The 23880-nt window shown below is 45.1% G+C and overlaps 1 protein-coding gene across 1 annotated transcript; it reads right to left on the bottom strand.

The window, feature by feature from the left end:
* Positions 1-3431: 3431 nt before the first annotated feature.
* fscn1a (fascin actin-bundling protein 1a) lies at positions 3432-22984 on the bottom strand. The gene is made up of 5 exons (XM_037089387.1): positions 21897-22984; positions 9935-10091; positions 7767-7888; positions 6317-6484; positions 3432-5941 (listed from the first exon to the last, which is right to left on the bottom strand). The coding sequence occupies exons 1-5, from the start codon at positions 22732-22734 to the stop codon at positions 5733-5735; spliced, it is 1494 nt and encodes a 497-aa protein (XP_036945282.1). The 5' UTR covers positions 22735-22984; the 3' UTR covers positions 3432-5732.
* Between the last annotated feature and the right edge of the window lie 896 nt (positions 22985-23880).

The raw sequence follows: 23880 nt of genomic DNA, 5'->3' as shown, positions 1-23880 counted from the left end.
CGCTGGTGTCTGGCAGCATTTGCTCCCCAGACGCTTTCCGCTGCTCCACCTCCGCTGGCGTTGTTTGTGTCTGTTATTGTTTGTGTGTATCTTTAATGAGTGTGTGTTTTTTTAATGAGCGTGTGCTTTTACAGCTGTGACCTGCACACACAGCCTTTGTTGAATGTTTTAATAACCTGTCTATTGATGACAACTGAGGCTAAACAATAACATACACTTACATTTTTAATGATTTTTTTCAAATAAAAAATATGCTGTACATGAGGATATTCAATACTGCAGTATGTCCTCATGACCCTGCAAACACACCACTAAGCTTTTAAGTTGGTCTTTATCGCCCTTAACTTCACTTTCTGACTGGACAGCATCAGTTGATCTCTTGTTGACTCATAATGACTTCATCGGGCAACTTTGTGCCATTATTAGGCAAAATAATGTTGTGACTAAATATCCACAAAACTAAGTCTCATTAGCTTCAGCTGTAGTTTGTGTGTAGTGCTTAGTAGCAAATGTTAGTTCGGCAAGTTAGTTAGTTAATTAGTTTCCTTAATATCCCTCCATAAATTATTTTTGTGTCTGTGGTGATTGTAAAACAGTAAACACATTTGCATACTAAGGTGCAACAGATAGACAATGAATGAACATTTTACTTGCCAAACATTAGCATGTTAGCTTTACACTGTGAGCATGTAAGCTTACTTGACTATTGTGTTGGGTAGAATTACTTTTAGAAGCAACCATGTTACATTACAAGTTTTTACTGCCACACAAGGAACTTGTTACTTGTAGCTTTACCTACTGTTAAAAAAGACTTGTTCAGAGTATTTTTGCATTGCCAAAAATGAAAAATGTCTTTCGGCTGCCTATGATCAGGCAACAGACTTAGCAGAGATGTGCAGTTTTAGCAGCTGCCTCTATGAAACAAGAAAACACGGGGCTGTTATAGCCCACATGATGTTCCCGCAGGAAATCAATGAACTGTTTAACAAGGTCAACGCTTACAAAATATAAAAGCGCACAACATGAAGTCTGTGTCTGTGCCTTGCCCTCTCTGGCAGTCTAGCTGAGCCAACTCATACTATCACAACACACCCGCACTTAAACATCAGCATGCGGCTGCTGAGCATGACTGTCTCGAGGGGAATGCGTAGCTGAAATTTCCTACGTGTGGCTTATTTTTACACTTAGATTGATCAAACGCATGAGATGTGAAAGTATGCCAGTGTGCCGTCTCTGATGGCTGATCTGTCACACTGAGTCAACGTGCTTTTCATCCTGCACAACCCATGTTGCTCCTACACATCCCCTAAAGAGATTACTGACTGACCCACTGACCCACTGGCTCACTGGACACGCGAGTGATGGAAAAGTATGGCTGGATATAGATTTGATTAGAGCGAAAGAGAGCCGGCAGAGTAGGGACGCTAAATACACACAGAGACACACACATCCTCGCTGGATATAGGAGGAGGTAGTTCGGCAGAGCTTGGCCTCGTGCTGTTTCCTCAATGATGAGGTCTTTTCTGATCAAAGGCAGACGCCCACTTCCTCCTCCTCCTCCTCCTCCTCCTCCTCCCGCTGCTCCCCGGGGCTCCTCATCTTCCTAACCTCCCTGAGCTCCGTGCACCCCCACCCCTTCAAACCACACAAGCCTCACCAGGCCCTCAGTCAGCCTGCATTCTGGATGTAACTAAGGTTTTTTGACATTTGAGGCCTCGACGACGCCATACACACACACACACACACACACACACACACACACACACAGACCTTTCAGCTTCTAGCAGCTGGTGTTTCCATGGCAACAAGGGGATCGGTGGAGGTGTTGGGGGACTCAGATGTGGGTGGAGACGGCGGCCATTTCGCACAGAGCCGCTCTTCCCTCCCTTAACCCTCCCCCCACCCCTCCCTCTCCTCCCTTCACTCGTTCATTTGTTCAGAGAGAGAGAGAAATACAGAAAAAGAGAGAGAGAAAGAGAGAGAGAGAGAGAGAGCTCTGCCTGCAGACACTTTACCCACAAACCGCTGCACCCATTTCTGGGATCTGGGTCATATTTTCAGTGACTCATCTTTTCAGCAGTTTTGCAGAAGAGGGGGGAGGAAAAAGAAGGGAGGAAAAAGCGGTGGGAGAGAAACTGTATGAGGGATTGAGGGATTAATGGGAGGAGATGGTTGGCAGGGGAGAGCAGGGGGAGAAAGATTAGGGAGGGAGGGGGAGATGAGGCAGCAGAGGGGAGGAGATGAGACGGAGGGGTGGTGTGTGTTTGTTTTGCCATGTTGGGTGTTCCTCGGGGATCTGCGAGCCTGACGGGTGGGGGGGAGCTTAAAGACCTGCTCTGGAGGCTCCATCATTACATTACCTCCCCGGATGGTGTTCATGTGTGTGCATGTATGTGTGTGTGTGTGTGTGTGTGTGTGTGAATCTTTAGAGGGGGTTGCCCTTTCCCCGCACTAGAATAAATGTTTCAACACAAAGGCTCCATTCAGGAGACAGGAAAAAGTGTGTGTGTGTTTCCATGTATGTGTGTGTAAGTGGGACAGCACATGGAGCCGCTGTGGACAGACTCTGGCGGGAGACCAAGTAAAAAAGCACCGCGATCACATATGAGAGTGAGCACGAAGAGGCTGTGATTCCCAGAGTCATGCAGGTTGGACTGTGACTAACAAATTGCCTAACAAAAGGGTTTTTTGATAGGTAACGTTATGCAAGAATTCAGGCCTGTTAGTGTGAAATGACAAGAAATAATGTGTCTTTCTTCTGCTTAGATCCAACAGGAATCAAGCCTCATCCATCACCTTTTCCAGCTCAAACATTTGCCGTGTCAAGCCCTTTGAAAACTAATACTTTATTGGTCTCCTGAACATAACATTCAAGGAAAATTTGCATAATGAGCTGACAGTTAAACACCTCCCATGTCCAGTGACTGTGCAAAGACTGGCAACCTGGTTCAGCAGGTTTGTCAGGCTCCACCGTACTGAAGGTTTCTTTTAACACCTTCTTTAAAAAAAAAAAAAAAAAACTACATACAAGAGAAACAGTGTTAAGAATGAATTTAAACTGTGTTTTTCTGCTCTACAAAACATGTCCCGTTCAGGTCAGGCTTGGTTACTTCCTTTTTGGACTCTCATCTGGAGCCGCACTCTATACTGCATGTAATGTTAAAACTTGTGGCCCATTAGCTTGGAGCATATTTAGACAGAGATCTCATTTGAAAAAGATAATTGTAATTGGAAACATTAAAAACTCATCTGGAGACAGTTCTCAACCTATTGCGCTAACTTTAGCTTGATTAGCTAGTTAGTTACAGCTGATAAAATCTGCTGGTTAAAAAAAATGTTATGTGTGATGATGTGACTGTTTTAACTAAATGAAAAGATTCATCCAAAAAAGGGGAACAGCAAGGACAAAAAGAAATCACGAAAGAGACACGTAGCGTTCCAAATCCCAGGTTTATTGGTCGTTGGATTTCAGGTGAACCAATGGCACGAGAGAGAGAGAGATTAATCCACAATATCAAAAAATTATACAAAATAATAATACAAAAAGAAGTTCCAGTTATACAAAGCAAAGATGTGGACTTTCATTCTTCTTCTTTTTTTTTTTAATCTTTTATTTTCCTACTGCCCAAAAACTCAAGAGTAAGGCACAGTCATTACCACATGTTTACCCTTCCACATCCGTTTGTCTAAGCCTTGGGTCTTGGTTACCTTGGAGACGCTTGTTTCTCAGAGGATAACCGATCCTTTTATTCGCTCGAGATTCTCAACCCTTCACGCAAAAAAAACGGTCAAAACTTCAGAGAGAAAAAACTGGACAGTGTCGGTGAGGAGCTGGCTACAATCACGTATCATTTCATAGAAGTACAATGATTGAATGCTGGATGAGGACTACGATGACGGGTGGAGGAGCCCATTGATTCAGGGCGCTTTGCTTTGTCATAACTATTAGTATACAGAAGCCGTTGCTGCTAAATGTGTCGTGGAGAAAAACGGGCTGCTGAAGGGTAGAGAATCAAAGAGGACCTATGGGTGCAATGTGCTACATGACTGCATTACAGACATTCCAGTTAAATAAAAAGCGAAATTCAAAGTCTGCCTCTTTTCTATTCTTTTAACATCAACTCTTCCCACCTTCACTGACGGGTCAGGAACAGAAACAAAACACAATTTGGTCATTTCTCATTGAAAAAGGCTGTCATGATACTCCTTGAAGCTCAGACAGAAATTAAAAAGCAAAGAAGAAGCAGGTTCAGGTCATTAAGGGCACTCTTGCAGCTCATTCAGGTTATATGGCAAGGCTCTCGAGGGACGGAGACGTGGCAGGAGATCACTCTCTGTTGGACCGGACGCTGTGCGAGATGCTCGACAGGACTGTAAAGTGAGTTAGTAGCACCAGGTTCCAGGTTTGGCCAGTTTGTGTGTGTGTGAGATGACAGTTTGTTTAATCCAGTATCAAAGGTTTGGTGTAGATAAAGGCTGAGGTCTAAGTTTGGTCGAGGGATTCAAAAAAGCAGCTTTCAAAAAGGGGTCTATAAACTTATCCACTACCTGCTGAACGCCTACCCATGATAATGTCTGTGCCTTGGACGTAGAAAAAGAAATCCAACTATGTGTTAGCTTTAGAGTGTTTTTGTTTTTTCTTCCAGTAAGACAGGTGAGTGCAGTAAACACGTGTGTCCGCATCATTTTCTTAATTTTATGTTCTTTACACTGTTCTCAGGACAATAGGTTTAACTTGTGTGGGAGGGTGCAAAGGGGGAATTTAACTTCCTACATCCTGTTTGGTCCAGGAGAAAACCCCCCGCCAACCAATGAGAACACAGCTAGAAGGACAACACAGAAAACATTTGAATATTTTACACTTGAGATGAAGCGAGGAGGGGGGGGGGGGGTTAAACCCGTCTGTTACATCATCTTCAATATCTTTATCATCATCATCATCATCATCAGATCCACTCCAGTTATATCATATAGTCATCACACAGAGGTAACAGGGCCTGCTCATGAAAACAAACATACTCGACCTGGTCCGATAGAAGCAGAAAATCCGATCCAAACGCACAAAAACAGACCCTCCCAACTAACAGGAAGCAGCTGATGGTGGATTTCATCCTCGCGGTGGGATCTGTTTTTGGAGATTAGATCAGGTAGGAACAGATCTAGCAGACCAGGTCAGATACCATAAATACTGCCACCATGTGCTGCTCACACAGACAATAGAGACAAGTAGAAAGACGAGGGGGTTAACTCAGAGAGGATGGGGGGAGGACGTGGGGGGGAGGGGGGCTCTTTAAACGTGGCTCTGCTCTGCTCTGGGAGAAAGGGACGGCCCCATTCGTAAGGCGAGGAGTGGAGTGAGTGACAGGTCGAGCAGCGAACCAGATCGGAGCAGAAAAAAAGTGCACAGCCCCACGGTAACTATGGCAACAGATAAAGGTCGGCGCTGCAGAGCAGAGCTGGGAAAAAGAGGGAGGAAGGAAGGATCGAGGGAAGGAAAAGGGAGGCAGGAGAGAAGGGGAGTGTCTCCTTCCTCCTCCTCCTTCTATCCTTCCTGTTCTCTCTGTGCAGTTCATCAACATATAAAGTCATAAGTACAGGATATAATATGAGGAGTGGGCCTGGGTGGGGAGTGGGGGGATGGGGATAGGTAGATGTATGGATGGGGTGGTGCTGCCGTGCTGCGTCGCCACACCTCATTCATTCATCAGCATCGCAGCAGTGGGGCGACCGCCTCAGTACTCCCAGAGCGTGGCGGTCTCCAGGTCGTCGGCGTTGGCCTTCAGCACGCCGGCGTGGTCGCCGCGGAGGTACTTGCTGTCGGCGGCGTGGCGGACGGCCAACTTGTTGTAGTCGCAGAACTCGAAGAGGAAGTCGACGGGCGTGTCGCTGCTGCTCACCACCGACTGCTCGTTCCCCACCATCCAGTATTTACCCGTTGAGTCTGCAGGGGAGGAGAGGAGATGGAGTGAGAAAAGATGGTGAAGGGATGAGTTGAGTGAGTGGGGGAAGGGTGTGAAAAGATGGAGGGAACAAAAGGTTTGGCTTAAAATGACTTTGTTTGAATTACGTAACGTGAAGGCTGGGAAATTATCCGAATCAAATCCCTCTTTTTGGCACAAACGGCTCATGAGTAAATCCATAATGAGAATCCGTTAAATGATTTAATCCCCTGTATGCCTGCGGGAGGTCCCTCCACATGCTGCGACACACAGTACATCTCTGCCAGATGTGTAATGCTGCTGCACATGTGCAGGTTAGCAGACGTGTCTATCAGAAAGTCTCTGACAGAAAGACTGTCTACTCTATCCGAACTGACCTTGCAGACTGTAGGCGCCGTCTCTGAATGCCAGAGTGAAGTAGTCGTAGGTGGAGCGGTTGGAGTCCAGCGTCCCCGTCACCTTTCTGCAGCCGATGAAGCCGTGCTCGCCGCGCAGCACGATGATCGGGCGGTTGATCAGCTTCATGATGAACTCCTCGGTCTCACCTGGAGTCAAAAGGGCGTTGGATGTTTATTCGGAGTGTCAGAACTACTGTGAAGGCATAAAGATCTCCACAATTCGATTCATTGTATGCTCAAATAATCATTTTATCACACAACACTTTGGTTCTAATGTCCAAAGTGCCAAAAGCTGTCCTATAAGGGCGACCTGTGTGTTATATAGCAGCTCTCGCCTCGAGCTCAGAGTGCTGAGTTTACACACATAATATTAAAAATGTATGCAAAGCAACTCAGCTCTAATATGCCCTAAAAAGAGCTCTGCGGTGGCTGACAGCCTCCAGATTCTGCAGCACAAAGCGAGCGCTTCATCTTTGATCCACGCACAGAAGCTGCTTTAATCTGAGGATCTTCTGATCTGCCTGCTGACATGATGCCCACATCTTCCAGCAACGAAAGCAGCCATGTGCTATAATGAGCTGGTAGTATTTTGTGGAACACGTTTGCTTTGCTGCAGGGAGTTTGATGAGAAGATGAATACTACTCTCACATCTGTCCATTAACTGTGAGGCAAACCAGCAGCTTAGCTTAGCTTAGAGTCTGGAAGCAGAGAGAGAGAGCTTTTGTTCCACCTATCAGCACCTCTGCAGCTGAATACTTAAAATGTAGCACAATTTGTTGTTTTATGTGGGATTATGTGCTGGACTGGAGGAGCAACAACTGAAGTCTCTACCAGTTAAAAAAAAAGTGAAACTTCTGATAAATGATTCTGTGCTCACTTTGTCTGACTTATTTCTCATCTTAGTTTTTTTCCCCAGACACTGTCTTTTTGTGAGAAATCAAAACCCCAAAAAAGATTGTAAAGTAACTAGTAACTGTAGCCGTTAGATAAATGTAGTGGAGTACAGGTGTAAGTCACTATACATCGGAAATGCCTGAGAACAAGTACCTCACAACAGTATTGAAGCACAGCACTTGAGTAAATGTTACTTTGGTGACAGAGTGCAGACTGCTCAGTTTTCACATGGTGTTCCAATCAACATGATTAATTTAAAATGAAACATGGCAGAGGAACAAACAGAAAAGATTGCAACTGATCTGAATTTCCAAAAGAACAAACTGCGACGTTCGGCTGTTACGAAACAGAACCGCTCTGCTGGGAAGTGCTGAAGCCTTTGAAGCCAGAAACAACTGGAACATCCAGTCGTGATTTAATTACTGTACTTTTGCAGTGTTGACACCCCCCCGCCCACCTCCGCTGAAAAAGTAAATCAGTTAGCGAAACGTGTCATTGTCTGAACATTCGGCTGAATCAACAAATCTCACCGACCGGCAGAGTCCATGGTGGCTGCGAGCTGGCCGTTTTTCTTGGCGGCGACGTATTTCCCATTAGCGGCCCGGAGAGTCAGCCTCTTCCCACGCCACTCAATGTCAAAGTAGCAATTAGTTGACCTGCAGAGAGAGAGAGAGAGAGAGAGAGAGAGAGAGGGAAGGAGAGAGACAGACAGACAGAGAGAGTAAAGGCATGAGAGGTAAGATGGATAATTAATTCTACATGCCAGTTGGATATCCAGTAGCACTTGTGTGAGTGTCAAGTGTAAACACACGGTGACATTAAGTTCTCCTGTGACTCAGAAAACTACACCCAGCTGCTTTATCCACAACTTAATTGTCGGGTAATTGGATAGGTAGGCTCAGGGTGGAGGGATCAGCTTCACTTGTAGTCTTTGGTTAAGTTGAATCAAGTAGCTTGTTAATCCTTTCACTTGGCCCAGAGGAGGGTGTTACGTCCTCGTCGCACACTCGGGCCTGGCTAACTTTTTGTAAGAGGCGCTCCCAAATGTTCCCCTCAGACCACAGGAGGACTTGGTGAAAGAAAACATTTTTGCGGTTTAATCAGAGTGAAGCAAGTCGAATCTCAAGAATGTGATGGAGGAATTCAGTTAACTTCCTGCAGAGAGCTCTGCAGTGTGTCTCTGCTCCGTCTTATCTTGAGAAATGGCTGAACTCAGGACACGGTTTTTGGTCATCACTCCTGCATACATGCCTATCTTCTTCATGACTGAACATCTGCAGCTTCCATTTTTGCAATACAAACGCTACAATTTTCAAAATAAAGGTCATTTTAAAGCAGCTACAAGGAACTTTCCTTTTGTGTTGATTCCTGCGCCCCCTGTGGTCAAAAGTGGTGTGGACACCCCTACGTCATATCTAAAGATCTTGATGGAGCAAGCTTGTGCATTTGAGTTAGTAAGTTTATTTATTACAGCATCTGTTTCTATTTTTCTACTGGGTGCAGCAGGAATGAATGGGAAATGGAATGGGTTTTCGGTTAAATGCCTGGCAAAAGGCCTGTGTTTAACACAAGCTGAAGAGATTGTCACATTTTGTTCAGTAAACACCCTACTATACAAGATTATTAACTGAAATATACTACTGATGAAACAAAATAAGCTGCTATAGTGCCGTTCATACACCTAGGTTATCTCACATGTTGCTACAGCGACCAAAGATTTTCTGTTAGCAGTGGCTGCCATTATGAATAACTATATATAGGCTAAATAACCACTCACTGATGTTTTCATTCGCTTATACAACTCATATAAAGGCATTTTTGTATAAGTGCTCCTGAAACGCCTCGTCAGTAGTCTCACCTCTAATTCTGTGATTTTATGACATTGCACTGTGTGCGTCTAGTTTGGCATGTAAAAATAAATTCAACACAACTGCTCTGTTGTTGTTGTTAACAGTACTGGTTCAGGCATGGGCAAGCTGACCAATCAGAGCAGACTGGAGATTTGGGGGGGGGTGTGTGTATGCACAGAGTGCTTCACACAGAGGGGGAATACAGTGCTGCAACACTGGACAGTAAAGAAAACAGGTGTTTTTTGAGTATGTGAACATTAAAAAAACAAAAACTTGTGATACTTTATGTTTAAACACGTAAGTACTTTACTTTGTACTCCAGGGAGTCTAAGCTTCTACTCCTGCATCTGTGCGGGGCCTCAGTGAAATCACCCAGGAGTACAGTGTCAAAGGTCAAAGGTCAGGGGTCAACAGTGAGCACTCTGGCTGGACAGATCCACTGCACATTAAAGAAAATCACTCTCTACAGGTTAAAGTCGCTTAAATGCATGAGGTCACTCACTCTTCACCTCACACACCCATCCACGCCCCCACTGCACACACACTCATTCCTCCCCCACTGCACATGCACACACACACACACACACACACACACACACACACACACACACACACCTCAATATATGCACACAAAACTGCTTAGTCAGCTCAAATTACCAGAGAGGAGAACAGACTAGGAGCTGTGACACACCAGTATCAGGTTCTCACACACATTTACTGGCTCTGATTAGGGGGTGAGTGGACAGATTGGAGCAGGTGTGGTCATGGTGGATTTTTACATTTAAGATGTATGTTAGTATAGAAGAAGGGACAGTGGTGTGTGTGTGATGCGTGTGTGTGTGTGATGCTCACTTGGTGGAGGCTGTGCACTGCAGGCCGCCGTTGGCAGTCAGGGTCCAATATTTTCCAGCGGCGGTCCTGAAAGCACACTTCCTGTTTTCACGACAGATCTCCACCTGGAACACCTCCTGGTCGCCCTCCTCGTCCTGATTGGCCGACAGGTCCATACCTGGATTAGGTCAGATGATGGGGGGAGGGGTTAGCTAAAAATACAGGCTAGTGGGTCAGTCATGAGTCTACAGAACAGCCATAGAACATGATCCAGATGCACACACACACACACACACACACACACACACATCCTCTGGTCAGGATCAGACGTACTAAATGAGCAACATCAGATGGTTTGGATTAGTAAAGGATTTCACACAGCTGCACACCCACACACACATCTGTCAAAGTCCAGACAGACCCCACTCGAGTTCAAAGGATTAGTCGTCATGGTGGACGGTTGAAAAATCAGGAAAAAAAACCCACAAAGGTCACAAGAATCGTCATGGAGATCAACCCTGAGTGTAGAGCTGAAACAGTTAATGGATCAACACATAAGCAATGCATTGTTTAGTTTATTGAAGTAAGTAAAAGTAAGACTGTGAGTCAATTAAGTTATGAAAACAAACACAAAACACGAAAATGATAGCAATTTGTTAGATTCCTTAATCTTACAGGACTTGCGACATGGAACAATGCAGTAGGACATTTAAGGTTCCCACTCTGAACTTGAAAATGGTCACCTGATGAATATGGTGTCAGCTGTTGAGATGTTGAGTCTGGACATCAGCTCAAAATCCAGGAACCCTTGACTAAAAGTTAGAACTATTGGTTGCAAGCTCCAACAACAAACACTAAAATTATAGTCCAAACAGCTAATGTGCATGCAAGTGTTTGTGTGTGTGTGCATGTGTGTGTGTGTGTGTCTGTGTGAGAGAGACGGAGAGAGTCCATAAACGCCAGACTGTGTGTGTACACAACACCAGACCTCATTAAAATCCCATCAACCCACTTATAAACTTCAGTACAACAAAGAGGTGAACAAACAAGAGGGAACTATAGGATGAAGGCCTACACAACCCTGTAGTGTAACTCTCGCACACAACCAGTCATACACACACTTCGCGCGGCACAATGTGTGCTATTGTATATGATGAGGTCATGGTGTGGACGGCCCTATAGCTGGAGGGCAGAGAGAGAGAGAGAGATGGACTGTGTGTTGGATGGCTGTGTAAATGTGTGCAGAGCGAGACGGGCAGAGAGAAAGAGAGATGTGTTCAAGAAAACAAACCAGTGCACTCATGTGTTCCCCCATCCGCCTCCCTCTTAATGTGTGACCCCCCCTATGTCATTTGTTCCATGTTTCTTTGCTCTCTTACAGCCTCACGACTGGCTACAGTGGTCACATTGGATTTTTTTTGTCTAAAAACGGAAAATTTGGCCAAGATGACGTTGATAATGAAGAATAATATGATCATGTGTGTCAAAATTGGAAGCATGTCTTGTGGTCATGATATCTTTAGCTGAGTGACTGTATGAACATTATTGGAGGGGAGGGTTATGCATTTTTCTTTCTCGTGAGAGGGGTGCTACATTTATGTTTCCTCACACCACATTCACATCCTAATTGATTGATCGGTGTCATAAATAAATGCACTTTCATGTAAAGAGGAAAATATCTGTTTGATGTTTAGTCATAATCAATAGAAACAAGTTGCACCATTGTCAGTTTTGAGAAACACAGAACACACAAGATGTTTATGAATAAAACACACATTAATGTGCTCCCACCTTCACAAATATTAGTTAAAAATGTTGTTAGGTGTGGGACAAATTTACGATACGGCAATATAAGGTGACACTTCTTCTTGAGGTATGATTATCAATACAGTGTTGTTTATCAAATTATACGGCACACTGGAATGGTGGAGCACATTGTTTCATACCAGTGTCAAATTCTGTGAAATTGACAACAATGCAGTGAATAAATCCATAATTCCTGCACTTTTTAGGGGTATTCTGTATTCTTCAGTTAGACAGACACTGATTTATCAGTAGATGATTGTCATTCACTGGTCATGATTATCATAGAATTGCAGCTTTCTATCGAGTTGTATGGAGATCGTATGTTATCATGGGCAATGCATCTTAGATCATATCGCATCATGAGTTACTCTGTGATTCCCGACCCTATTTGTTGTTGTAAAAGTTTATAAGTTGGTCCATAAAGTAATTCATATTGGACCTAGGTGGCAGAAATCACTGTTTACTTACCACTTTTGATTACTTATTACTTTTTATTAGCCATTTTAAGCTATATGGACTTGCAGCACTTTTCCAGTCTACTGACCGCTCAAAGTGCTTTACAACACTTGTCACATTCACACAGTGATGGCAGAACCTGCCATGCAAGATGCCAACCTGCTGCACATCAGGATCAATTTGGCGTTCCGTCTCTTACAGTATTTTTTTCTTAAGTGGACAATCCAAGGAATATATTAATGACTTTTCTTAGCAAGTCAGCAAAATTCAGCCTTACTCCTCAATCATATTTTTATTGTTCACTCCCTAACAGTTTCACAGCACTCTCAGTCAGTATTCTTTTGTCCTTTCACATAACACATGGCCTCTCAGTACAAGCTGTACAATGTTCCTGTCCAACTGAAGCCAAAAATGTTCCTCAGAAGTAACCAAGAAAAGTATTATGTAAGGTGTTGGTCACATTAGAGTTACTGCTCACAATGTGAGTCTGAAAAACAAATTTTAAAAAAAAAGGAAAAACACACTTTAGTCCTCTCCTGTCGAGTGCACAAAGTCAACTCGGGCACTCTGGCCTCTGAACAGATTGAGTTTCTGCAGAAATGTGTGTGGATGCACACGTACCAACGCAGCACACACACACGCTGATGATTGAGAGGGAAAATATAACTGACCATAATGGGAACCACATGGCGTGGAGAGTGGGGGGGCAGATGATGAAATGTGAGTTTAGCTGCAGCAGACAGGAGGGTTTGAAGGCACACATTAGAGGAGGAGAACAGGAGGAAAAATGAGGAGAGAAGAGGGTCAGACTCTGCACGCCTCCGGGACCATCAGTCACATTACTGCACTCTGCTCTAATCCTCGCCGCTTCCTGCTCGGCCAGCGCCGACGCTCGGTACAGTAGCTCGGGAGAGCCCATTTGTAACTGTGGCAGGAGGGAGAGCGTAAAACATCTGCTGCTACCCACCAGGAAGCTTGCTGTGGGATTCCTGACTCACCTACGTCATGAAGAGGCTTATTACACACTGCTACCAAAAGTCTGAGGACAAATGATCTGTGTGATCGCTTCTTTCAAACCAGTCGATCGATCGAGGACTCTGTGCTGTTGATTATCATGATAAAGTTACAAAACCTAAATTAAACATTTGTGATTAGCTCATTTTAAAGAAAAACTATATAAATATAATCTTTTTTGGATGAACTGCTACCAAGGTTGCAGTGAAACCCTTTCTGAGGGTTGGTGACCTTTTGTTGTGGTACGAGATAGACAAAAAGGTGTTGGAAAGCGGATTTTGTTCGGTTCAGATAAAGGCAGGGTAGCCCTTCACCCTGTTTCCAGTCTATAGGTTTATATTTATTATACAGACATTAGGGTGGTATCCATCCTTTCATCCAACTTTGATAAAGAATGCCATCAAGCTCATTTTTCCCATTTTAACCCGTTTGTCTTTTTAGACCTTTTTGCATTAAGACGCGCAATATGTAAATTCAGCTGCTGTCAGTCTCTCATTCAAAACAAAACACGGTTGCCTGGTGTTGCCTCTGACCCGGCCCACTTTACTGAGGGGAGGAGAGCTCAGATATTACTTTTTGAGTTTTGGGGATTCAAATATCCTCACTGTCTGTTTATCAACCTGACTGCAGAAGCGATCTGTGGGGGCGACCTGCAGGTGTAGGGTTACGGTATAGTCTGTGATGCTGACTGCCGACTGGAGGTGAAGGACAAACAAACAAACATTATCTATTGAATGTAACAATACAGAGAGGAGGGAAAAGTAAAGTCAGATCTAGAGTCTCTGGTGAGCGCTCAGTTCAGTGAGAGTTGATCCTGCTCACTAGTTTACAGCTAATGTACAGTAATCTGTGACTCAGGCAGCGATGTTCATATATGAAGTAATGTTTTGCACATCATATTTAGTCCTCATTCCTCACTCTAACCCAGAAGTTACAGCGTCAGACAAACATATGTAAAGCTCCCTTTCCTTGGTTCCTTAACTGTGGATTTCTCCGAGTTTGAACATTGTTGGAAATATTTGGGACGAACTTGATTTTTAAAAACGTAATTTATCCCTGCAACACTACTGCTACAGCTACTAACTCACTCTACAATAATGGAATATGTACAGGATTCAATGTGGAGATCCATTTGTTTCATAAGGAGTTCAGCCTAAAAATAGCCAGAAAAGAGCAACATTTACTTAAATAAATAAATCCAAATATCAACAACAACCAACCAACCAACCCATCACAACTGTGGGATGAAGTGAAAAACTCCACACTAGTCCATTATGATGGGACGAAGGGAAAAAGATGAATATCTACATATGCAAATAAAATTAGAGAGCTACCATACACTGTTTATTCCACAACTGAGCTGCTTTGAATAGATTATCCCCCAAAATGTTTCGCTTTCATCAACTTTCATCAGCTTTCCAAAGAATGAGGCTGATATTTGACTAGCTGTCTGTTGGGAGGAGGAAGTGCTTGTCTCTTCAAGCAGAGGCTTAGTCTCTCATCCCCACCCACCCACACACACACAGCCACAGATTGAAACTGGTCACAAGTTATCACATGGAAAGAAAAATACTGGTGGGTACACACAGACACACACACACACACACACACACACACACACAACATGAAAATACAAGACTGACAGAGACAAAACACCCACCCTGAGGCCTGCAGAGCCTCTGTGACCCAGGGAGAGGCCGGGGTTGCCTGTCAGGGTTCCTCTTTGTGTGTGTGTTCCCAGATATGTCTACACTGATCACTTTGTAAAGCTCGCGGGGTCAGCGGAGGAGGAGTGAAGAGGGTCCGCACTTAAACACACCAAACCACACCAAGAGTAGTGACCACACATACAGAATCCACCCAAACCACACCAAACACACAGCGCACTTGAAAACAACCCCCTCCATCTTCCCATCCACCCCACCCACCGCATTCAGCCTGATGGCGGCAGGCACAGATTGTTGGCCCCGGTTGCTGTGAGCCAGCACCAGAGGCCTGCTGTGAACACACGCGATTGTATCAAGTGCAGTTGCGTGTGTTTGTGTGTGTGTGTGTCTGCTATTGTTCAGCAGGCCTGACCGAGGAGGCGACCAGCTGGGGCACAAACAGGGAGGCAGATCATCGGCCTTTGTTCTGATCCAAACACACACACACACACACACACAATGAGCTAGCCGGCCTACACACTGAATACTGTGCTGACTGTAACACCGCTGCTCGTACAGTATGGACACTCTGATGCTCCCATTTCCTCGGACAAATGAAAAAAAAAATAAAATTAGGTCAGACATGCGAGATTCAGTATTGCGCCTGGGGATGTCCCAAATCTTTTGCTGAATTGATTTCTAACCCAATTCTGTGACCAGTGTGTTGCAAAAATCGACTGAGGAGCATTCGGACTGTGAGTTAGAGGGCATTAGTGAGGAGACACACCCAGAGAGCAGCTAAAGCCTAACCTATAATAAAGTAGACGACATTAAGGAGGAGAGGTTCCCTGGTGCTCCCTTGGCACGCTACGAACACACACAACCACACACACACACAGTGACACACAAACATACTGAGGGTCTTTAAACACATTAAACATTGCAGCCAGTAAAGACTACCAAGGACGCATAAATCCACTGCATCCTTCTTTTTTTTTCCCTTTATCTGATGAGTGAGTGTGTGAGTGTGAGTGTGAGTGTGAGTGTGAGTGTGTGCAGCTGATGTGCAATTCCTCACCCTTTACCCTGCAGCGAACAACACACACCAGCCAAGGTCGGAGCTGTGTGTCTCATGTCTCATTTCCTGCCAGCGATGGGGGGTTGAAGGATACAGAAAGGGTGTCAGGGCCTGAATCATGGCCAGACACAACATGGAGCCACAGTTTCTGTCTCCTCCTCTAACCACACGCGACTCGGTACATGAATCAAAGTCTGATTATGACTGTGATTTAACGTGATGACTGCTTTTGAGCTCGTCTCCAAAACAGCACAGCCACACTCTTCTCAGACCAGTCTAAACTTCACACATCTTTATATGAAATCAGAATCTGAACGCAAACGTTGAGCTGTGACGTCTTAATGTTACTAGCACATTGGTAATACATACTCTAAAATCCCTTTACCTTGAAAATGATCATCAAGTTTTGCAGGTATTTTTAGACCATATATTTTTGGAATATATGGGTTAATATTTTACATTGCAGTATAGAAAAACGCTAATAATCTGTACATTTATCAATAAATAGAGAATATATAATTTGATATATTCAGCAATACAGTACATTATCAAATATCATTATCATTACAATGTTAAATTGACACAAAGAATGAGAAAAAATAGACTGTGAATATGAAGATGTGCATGTATGGAATATATTTCTGATGCCTGGCATTTCACAATCGTGTCGTGTGGCTTTAGTCATGTTTTATCGGACTTGCGGGAACATTCATACCAAGTCTCTTAAATCCAGTTTCCAGATAATAGAGAGGAGGTTAGTCACAGGCTGCAGGCAGAGAAATTCCTGGTACACTTATTTATTTCCCAATCATCATATTTGGAAAAAAAAAAAAAAAAAGGCAGCCCAGTCCCAACAAGGGTTAACAGCTCACCTCACCTTTATGTCTCATGGGCAGATAAGACCATCAGATACAAAGACCAGTCAGCACCCAGTGGCCACACCAGTAGCCAGTGGGAATATGATGGGCTTTCATCCTTTTAGCTGATGAACCAGAGCTCAGTGTCACAGTTTAGGGGCAGAACAGGCCACTTAAAAGGCCATTGAGCTCGGGGCTAACTGACTGATAATTGCGTCTCGTTCCGTATGAGGGTCGTTAAACCGTCTCAGAGAATTTGCGACCATCTCTGTTACCAGGGATGACAAGAGTGGATGTCGAGGACCGGAAACAAGGGGTCAAATTAATGACAATTATGACCGGTCAGAGCAAAAATTAGCACAACGGAAGCGAGAGGACCCGACATGACGACACAGCAGACTGAATTTAATGGATTTACTAAAGGGTTTTGGTAGAAATTCAATCCCGCTTCCCACACAAGAGAAGCACTGTGAGCATGTCGGCCTAATTAAAAGCCTTCCCTCTGGTTATTATTGGATCAGAAAGTAAAGAAGCGCTGATGATGGATGTGGCAAGAAGAAATAAATGACACTAGAGAGTTAAAAAGCTGGTGGTGCTATCAGTTAATGTCCAAAAAGTCATGATAAATGGCTGTGACTTTAGAGTATTATATTATCTTTAACATTGAATCCAATTTGGACCAATAAGGATTATTTAATAATGTCAATTAGAGCAAATTCAAGAAAATGTCTCTTGCTCTGTTTGTGCAGCATGGGTTTCACCCGCTATGGCAATCATTTCCACCTGTTAGGGTAGTTTTTGTGGAAACATTTCTACTTAAAGGACGAGCTGTCTGTAAACACACAGTTACAACTGCAGAAACCCCTCACAAGTACGATCACCAATCCTGAGTCTATCTACTGACAGGACGTCTAAACTGGATTCGATCTCGACTTGACCTTTAAAAATTAAGTGCAAGTCACAAAATCCAGTTATGATTGAGCAAAGCAGCTTTTAGGCCGGCCCACTTGCATCAAAATTCTAACAGTAAAGCCAGCAGACTTCAGCTGCCATCTTGGCTCTGGTCTGAGGGGCAAATAGCAGCTGTTGGTATAAAAAAAAACATGTGGAATCGGTTTAATTCCTCCCAGCATTTAAGCCGCATCACAATGATCCAGTTGTTGGAGGGTTGAACGAGGTCTTCCTCTAAAGACAATTTCTCAGACACAGACAGATTTGGGCAACAGGGACGACACAAGAGCGTCCAAGTGTTCTTCAGATTGGGAACTGACCTCTGATTAAGGGTGTAGCAATGCAACATGTTTCACTTAAAACCCTGATATCTCAGTCAAGGTATCCAACAATAGTGAGTACTGATCTGACATCAGCGCTGTCCTCTTCCCACATCTGTATAAGACCACTGTTTGGGACTCCATGAACTCATCATCATTATTGAAGGTCTAATCAAAGAGTGTCTGCTAAATGCTTCGCCACCGGGTCAAGTAATAGCGGAACAATGATTGATTTATAATGTCATCCACAATAATCCTTTAAAAAATGATGCCCTGTTAATTTTTATTTGCACTTAATCGATTGATTAATCAATTAAGATCAATACTAAAACTGATCCTTAGTTGCGAGCCGAATGTGTTAACACGTGGGTCATTGTTTTATTTGTATTGTGCACACACAAAAACGAATATGCACCACATTTCCACTGCAACTGTCACACTAATCCAGTGAAAATTGGCTCGAACATGCAAAGTTATGCAGTAATACGCCAACAGAGGGGAGAAGATGGCTGCAAGCTGGCAAACATGGATGTCAAAAATGCGCAACGTTGAAGACAAGAAGATAACTTGTTGGTTCTTTCCACCAACAGGGAGCTGGTTCCATGTAACGGTTCAGACACTTACATTTGGACTGTGTGGAACATTTGCATCAAGGGTTAATTGGTCCTGAGCTAACCTGCCAGGGAGACAGTTTTCATAGTGACCAAACTGTGTAATTACGTGATGCACTGTGGCCCAAAAATACTTTTTGCCTCATTTGTAAGGAAAGTTTTGAATTTTTAGTCTCATTCCCAACTTGTTAAATACTGGCCCCTTGGGATGGTAGGTTGGGACGGTCTGCACTCCGAAGTGTCAGTGTTTGACGTGTTGGCAATAAGACTCAAACATTCACTTTCCTTACAAATAGGATCTCTAAGCTGACATTGTGAAAGAAGCAGCTGTAAAAACGGCAGCATCCTCTGCATCACAACCTCAACGACACTCCTCGTTTCACCATCATAAATTTGAACCATTTGGTCCATTAAGTCTAAAAGAGCTGCACAATTAAATCACTTAATCTACACTCAAAAGGTAACTGGGCACTTTTTTGTCTTCAGGCATCACTGAGCAGCTTTCATAAGAATGAACGGAGCTCTGCACTGGACACTGTGTCCAGGTCATATTATACCTGTAATGGAGTCTGTAAAGTTTCTTTCCCAACAGGAGCCAAAAAACTTAGCAGGTTTTCCTTGAACAGAAGTGGGCGTGTCCATTCTACAGATTGTTGTGCAATATCAAACACCCCCCCGTTGATGACACAACCTTGATTACAACAGTTCAACTCAACACTGGTGGGAACACGGGCCATTTCACAGGATAGCATCAAGGTTCCCAGAACCAGAGCTGATTCAATGGTAAAGAGGCTATGTATTTTGGAGAGAAACACTGATGTAAACGTTACTTGTCAACATGAAAACTCCTCAGAGCACCTTTAATGTGTGGATAGATCAGACCATGACAGATACCTGATCAGCTTTATAATGTCAGGAACAGCACTGATATCTATCCGGCCTATTGGAGCGTTTCCACATCTTTGGAGGCAACACATCATACGAGCATCACCCAAGTGACAAGAGCTGCATTTGATGGCTTTTATTGTTGTGACTAATGTTCCTTAAAGTCGGCAGAGCTAAACCGATTCCAGCCATAATGTCTTGCTTAACTCTTAACAGCTACAAAGCCTCATGACATCAAATGAAAATGCAAAAAGGCTGTGAAAAGCAATTGAATGCCAATATCTAACCATAAATTATATGTCTGTTCCAGAGCAGTACGTTTCTGATTCAGGATACTGAAACGCATCCAGCTAGTGTACTAAATGTGATAGTTTTAGTGTTCCAGAGTGAGCAGGATGAGCTGCACTCTACTTAATAAAAAAAATTTTAAAAACATGATCCGATTTAGCAAAATATCTCACGGGCAGCAGTAACGTTTTTTTGTTTGTTTGTTTTTAACCCGGGATTATTAAACTGCAGTTCATCCTCGCATTACAGATGACGTCATCATCTGATTCCAGCACATCGGTTTAGCACTCATGTCTCCATTTCCTGATCCCCTCTTTTATTCAACCTCCACCTTCAAAAAAAAAAAAACGGCCTCCATTTTGTGTCCGGGACTGAGCACCACTTGTGGAGGAAGAGTGACTGAGAGGAAAAGTAGATTAAATATTTTGGTGACGAGTAAACAAGGCAGGGATGGAAAACAAACAGGAAAACAAAAGGATAGACAGATCGGACTTTCTCAAAAGGAGGAAGAAAAGCCACCGAACCGCACGGTGTTCTGCCTGGTGAGCTCTTCTGACCACATGCTAAATATAGATTTAAAGAGCATCAATTACTATATTCCTATCATTCATTACAGCAGACAGTCACTGCCACAGTGTCTCTGCTTCCTCGGGCCTAAATCACACCAGTGACTCTTTGTGCTGACTCAGCGTGATTCACACGCTCACTGGGGCCTTAAATTCAACGTCTTTCAATTAACTAGAACGTGCTTGTTTCCATGTTGACACCCGTCAACCAGATGAGTGATGCCGCTAATAATGACCCGAGACACACAGCGGCCAGCGCCTGGAGGCGGGGGGAGGAGGGGGGAGGGGGAGAGGTGATGGGAGAGAGGAAGGCGTGATGGAGCAAAGGGGTGAAAGGAGGCGATGGAAGGAAGGAAGAAGGCGGAGGGACAAGTTTGTGTCTCGGCCCACTCTGACAGCTGTAAAACAGACACACATGGGCAGAAGTCGCTATCACACACACACAAACAGTGACGTAATGTGAAAAAAACCCCTATGTAAGCCCCCCTGAGCGAGGTCACATGTGTACTTCATCATTACTCATACACAAACCAGTGCATTAACCATGGAGTACCATGGATCTGTCTGGAGCTGCTTTCAAATGATCCAACTTCAGCTTTTGTAGTCAGATTGAAGAAAACACAGTGGAGAGGACCTAAAAATGCTGATGATGGAGTTCTGTTCGATGGCTCATTAAAGTTAATGGTGGTGTGAAATGCTTCAGCGTGGATGAAAGGATCATAAACCTCGACATGTGAGGAACATTTCAGGCGCCAAGTAGCCTCTCTTACAAAACATCTGGATTAATTGTGCCGTTTTTGAGACGTCTCTCCTCTGAGCCGTTCTGCTTCGTGCCAGTTCGGCCTCTCGCCAGTTTAAGGCCGTTTTACATTTGAATGTTGGCACACGTGCACACGGCGCCGCATGTGTGTCGAGAGGGCCGAGGGGCTCTGTGCCCCTTTGTTACACTCTTTTCATGCCAGTTGTCGAGGAAAGTCCAGTGAAAACACTCCCAGCCGGCATGGACAATGCTCAGGGTGCTTTCATCGGCTCTGATTGTCTAACCTGTTCAGATTAGTGTTGCCTTTGAGAAGAGGAGATATTAAATGTGATGGATTAAGCTCCAGTCCGTGATGGTGTGCATCACATACTGGTGCCCTGCGCTTCAATATGTCACAGGCCTCACATGGGTTTGGGGCATTTCCATGCAAAAATCAGGACAAAGCATTGTTTAGGCCATTTACATGTCCTATATCCTACCTTTTAGTGTGTGTTTGTGTGTGTGTGTGTGTGTGTGTGTGTGTGTGTGTGTGTGTGTGTGTGTGTGTGTGTGTGTGTGTGTGTGTGTCTGCTGGAGGGGGGATGCAGTCTGACATTCCATCACTTTAACCCTTCCTCTGCCAGAGGATGACACACCAACAGACTCTCTCTCTCTCACACACAAACACACACACACACACACACACACACACACACCTGTCACCCAAGGTCACACACACTTTGCTGACCACCACCACCACACCCACCTTGCCGGGTGGAGACGTTCCTCTCGTTGGCGGCGGTGAGCACGACCTGCGGGTGGCTCTGCTCCAGCACGAACAGCTCGTCCTTGCCCACGCGCGCGCTCTTGCCGGACTTCATGGTGCCGGAGGGCCCGGAGGGCGCGAGGTACTTGCCGCTACAGTCCCTGAACGCCACCTTGCCGGAGCGGAACTCCAGCGTGTAGCCCGTGCTCTTGTCCGTGGTGGCGACCAGCGCGCCGTCGTTCCGCAGGAAGCGGTTGTCGGAGGTCTGCAGGTGGTAGCGCTGCTCGCGGAACACCAGCGTGATCATGGAGTCCACCCCCCACGGGACGTCCCGGTCGATGGCGATCTCGTCCACCTTGGAGCTCAGGTGCGCGTACCGCTTGCGCGTCATGCTGAAGATGTTCACCTGCGGGTGCATGGCGATGTGCACGCTCCATTTCTCCGCCACAGATGCGGTCTGGGCGAAGCAGATGATCCGGTCCTCGGTGCCGCCCAGGTAGCGGCCGTGCGCCTCGGACTGCAGGGACCAGCGGCCGTCATCATGGGCGGTGATGATGAACCGGCACTCCGGGCCCGGGCTCTCGCTGTCCCCGGTAACGTTCCCGTCCTTGTCGGCGGCGATGTACCGGCCCAGATGTGACTTGAGAGAGAACACGTTCCCGCTGGACTCGTCACTCTGCTCCAGGGTCCAGATCTGCTTCTTCTTCATGCTCGTGGCGGAGGCGTTGATTTTGAAGCCGAAGGTCTCCGCCGTGAGGTATTTGTTCCCGCAGTTGATCAGACCGAACTGGATCTGCAGCATGTCGCTGGTTCCGTTGGACGCGCCGTTGGTTGTCATCGTCGGTTGTGTGCGTGCGCTTGAGCCTCGGACCGGACCGGTTCTGTTCCGTGTGAGAGGGATGAGGGGGGGGCGGTTCTGCAAGTGAGCTCGCGGCTGAAAGGGTGGGATGCTGTGCTGCCTCGCGTGCTTCTCTTTGTTTGGGGAGTGTGTGTGAATGTGTGTGTGTGTAGCTGAGTGGGAGTCTGTGAGCGCGCGCCGCCGGTCCTCAGTGCTCTGCCTGTCTCAGCAGCGCGAGCCCGCCGCCACAGCTGCAGCCTATATAACCATCAGTGACGTTGCACCGCAGGCCACGCCCCTTCGGATGGAGACAAATCTGGGAGCTGAAGTCAACTTTTGTTTCTCCGTTATTTGTCCTTTTAAAATGAAACCCAGCTTCTTCTTGTCGTCTCTCCTATTCTGTTCTCTTTTATTCTTCTCTTCTCGTCCTCCTCTTCCTCTTCTTCTCTTGTTAAACATTCTTCTTCTTTTCTTCTCTTCTGTTGTCTTACTGTCTTCTTCTTCTGCTGTCCTGTTGTCTTATCGTCTTCTTCTTTCTCTGTCTTTCTTTGCTTTCTTGGTTGTTTGGTGCTGCTGATGCACTTTTGTTTTTGAGAAAAAAAAACTGGCAGTTAATTTTGAAGTAAAAAGAAAGTCTTCCTCCTCCTCTTCCGTCTTCTTCTTCTTCTTCTTCTGTCATCTTCTTCTTACTCTTCTCTTTCTTTTTATGTCACCTTCCTCTCCTCCTCTTCCTCCCCTTATTTTCTCTTCTCACCTCAACCATCTTTCTCCCCGCAGTAAAAATCTGCTGTGCCAGTGGTGTAAAGACCAACACTACCTTGGTAGCTGCACAGCTAACTGAGCTAACAGTTGCTACAGGCACCCCCCCAGCACCCTCAGCATCCCCAGATAAGCATCCCCTTTACCCACATTCACGTATAGGTCCTCAGCATCATATCACTCCCACTCATACACACTCTCTCTCTCTTGGACACCGATCAGATGGACTCAGCATTCAAATCATGAGGATGGGCTGTGTGTGTGTGTGTGTGTGTGTGTCCGCACACAAAGCTCCATTCATGGCTCGAGCACGCACAACATCAGAGGGCAGGAAAGGCCCGGTTCCATAAACAAAGAGGCCAAACAGATCACCCTGGCATCTTCTCA

Source organism: Acanthopagrus latus, chromosome 23 (genome assembly GCF_904848185.1).
Source record: "Acanthopagrus latus isolate v.2019 chromosome 23, fAcaLat1.1, whole genome shotgun sequence".
Lineage (NCBI taxonomy): Eukaryota > Metazoa > Chordata > Actinopteri > Spariformes > Sparidae > Acanthopagrus > Acanthopagrus latus.
The sequence above is the reverse complement of the archived record's forward strand: the minus strand, read 5'-3'. Positions and strand labels throughout refer to the sequence as shown.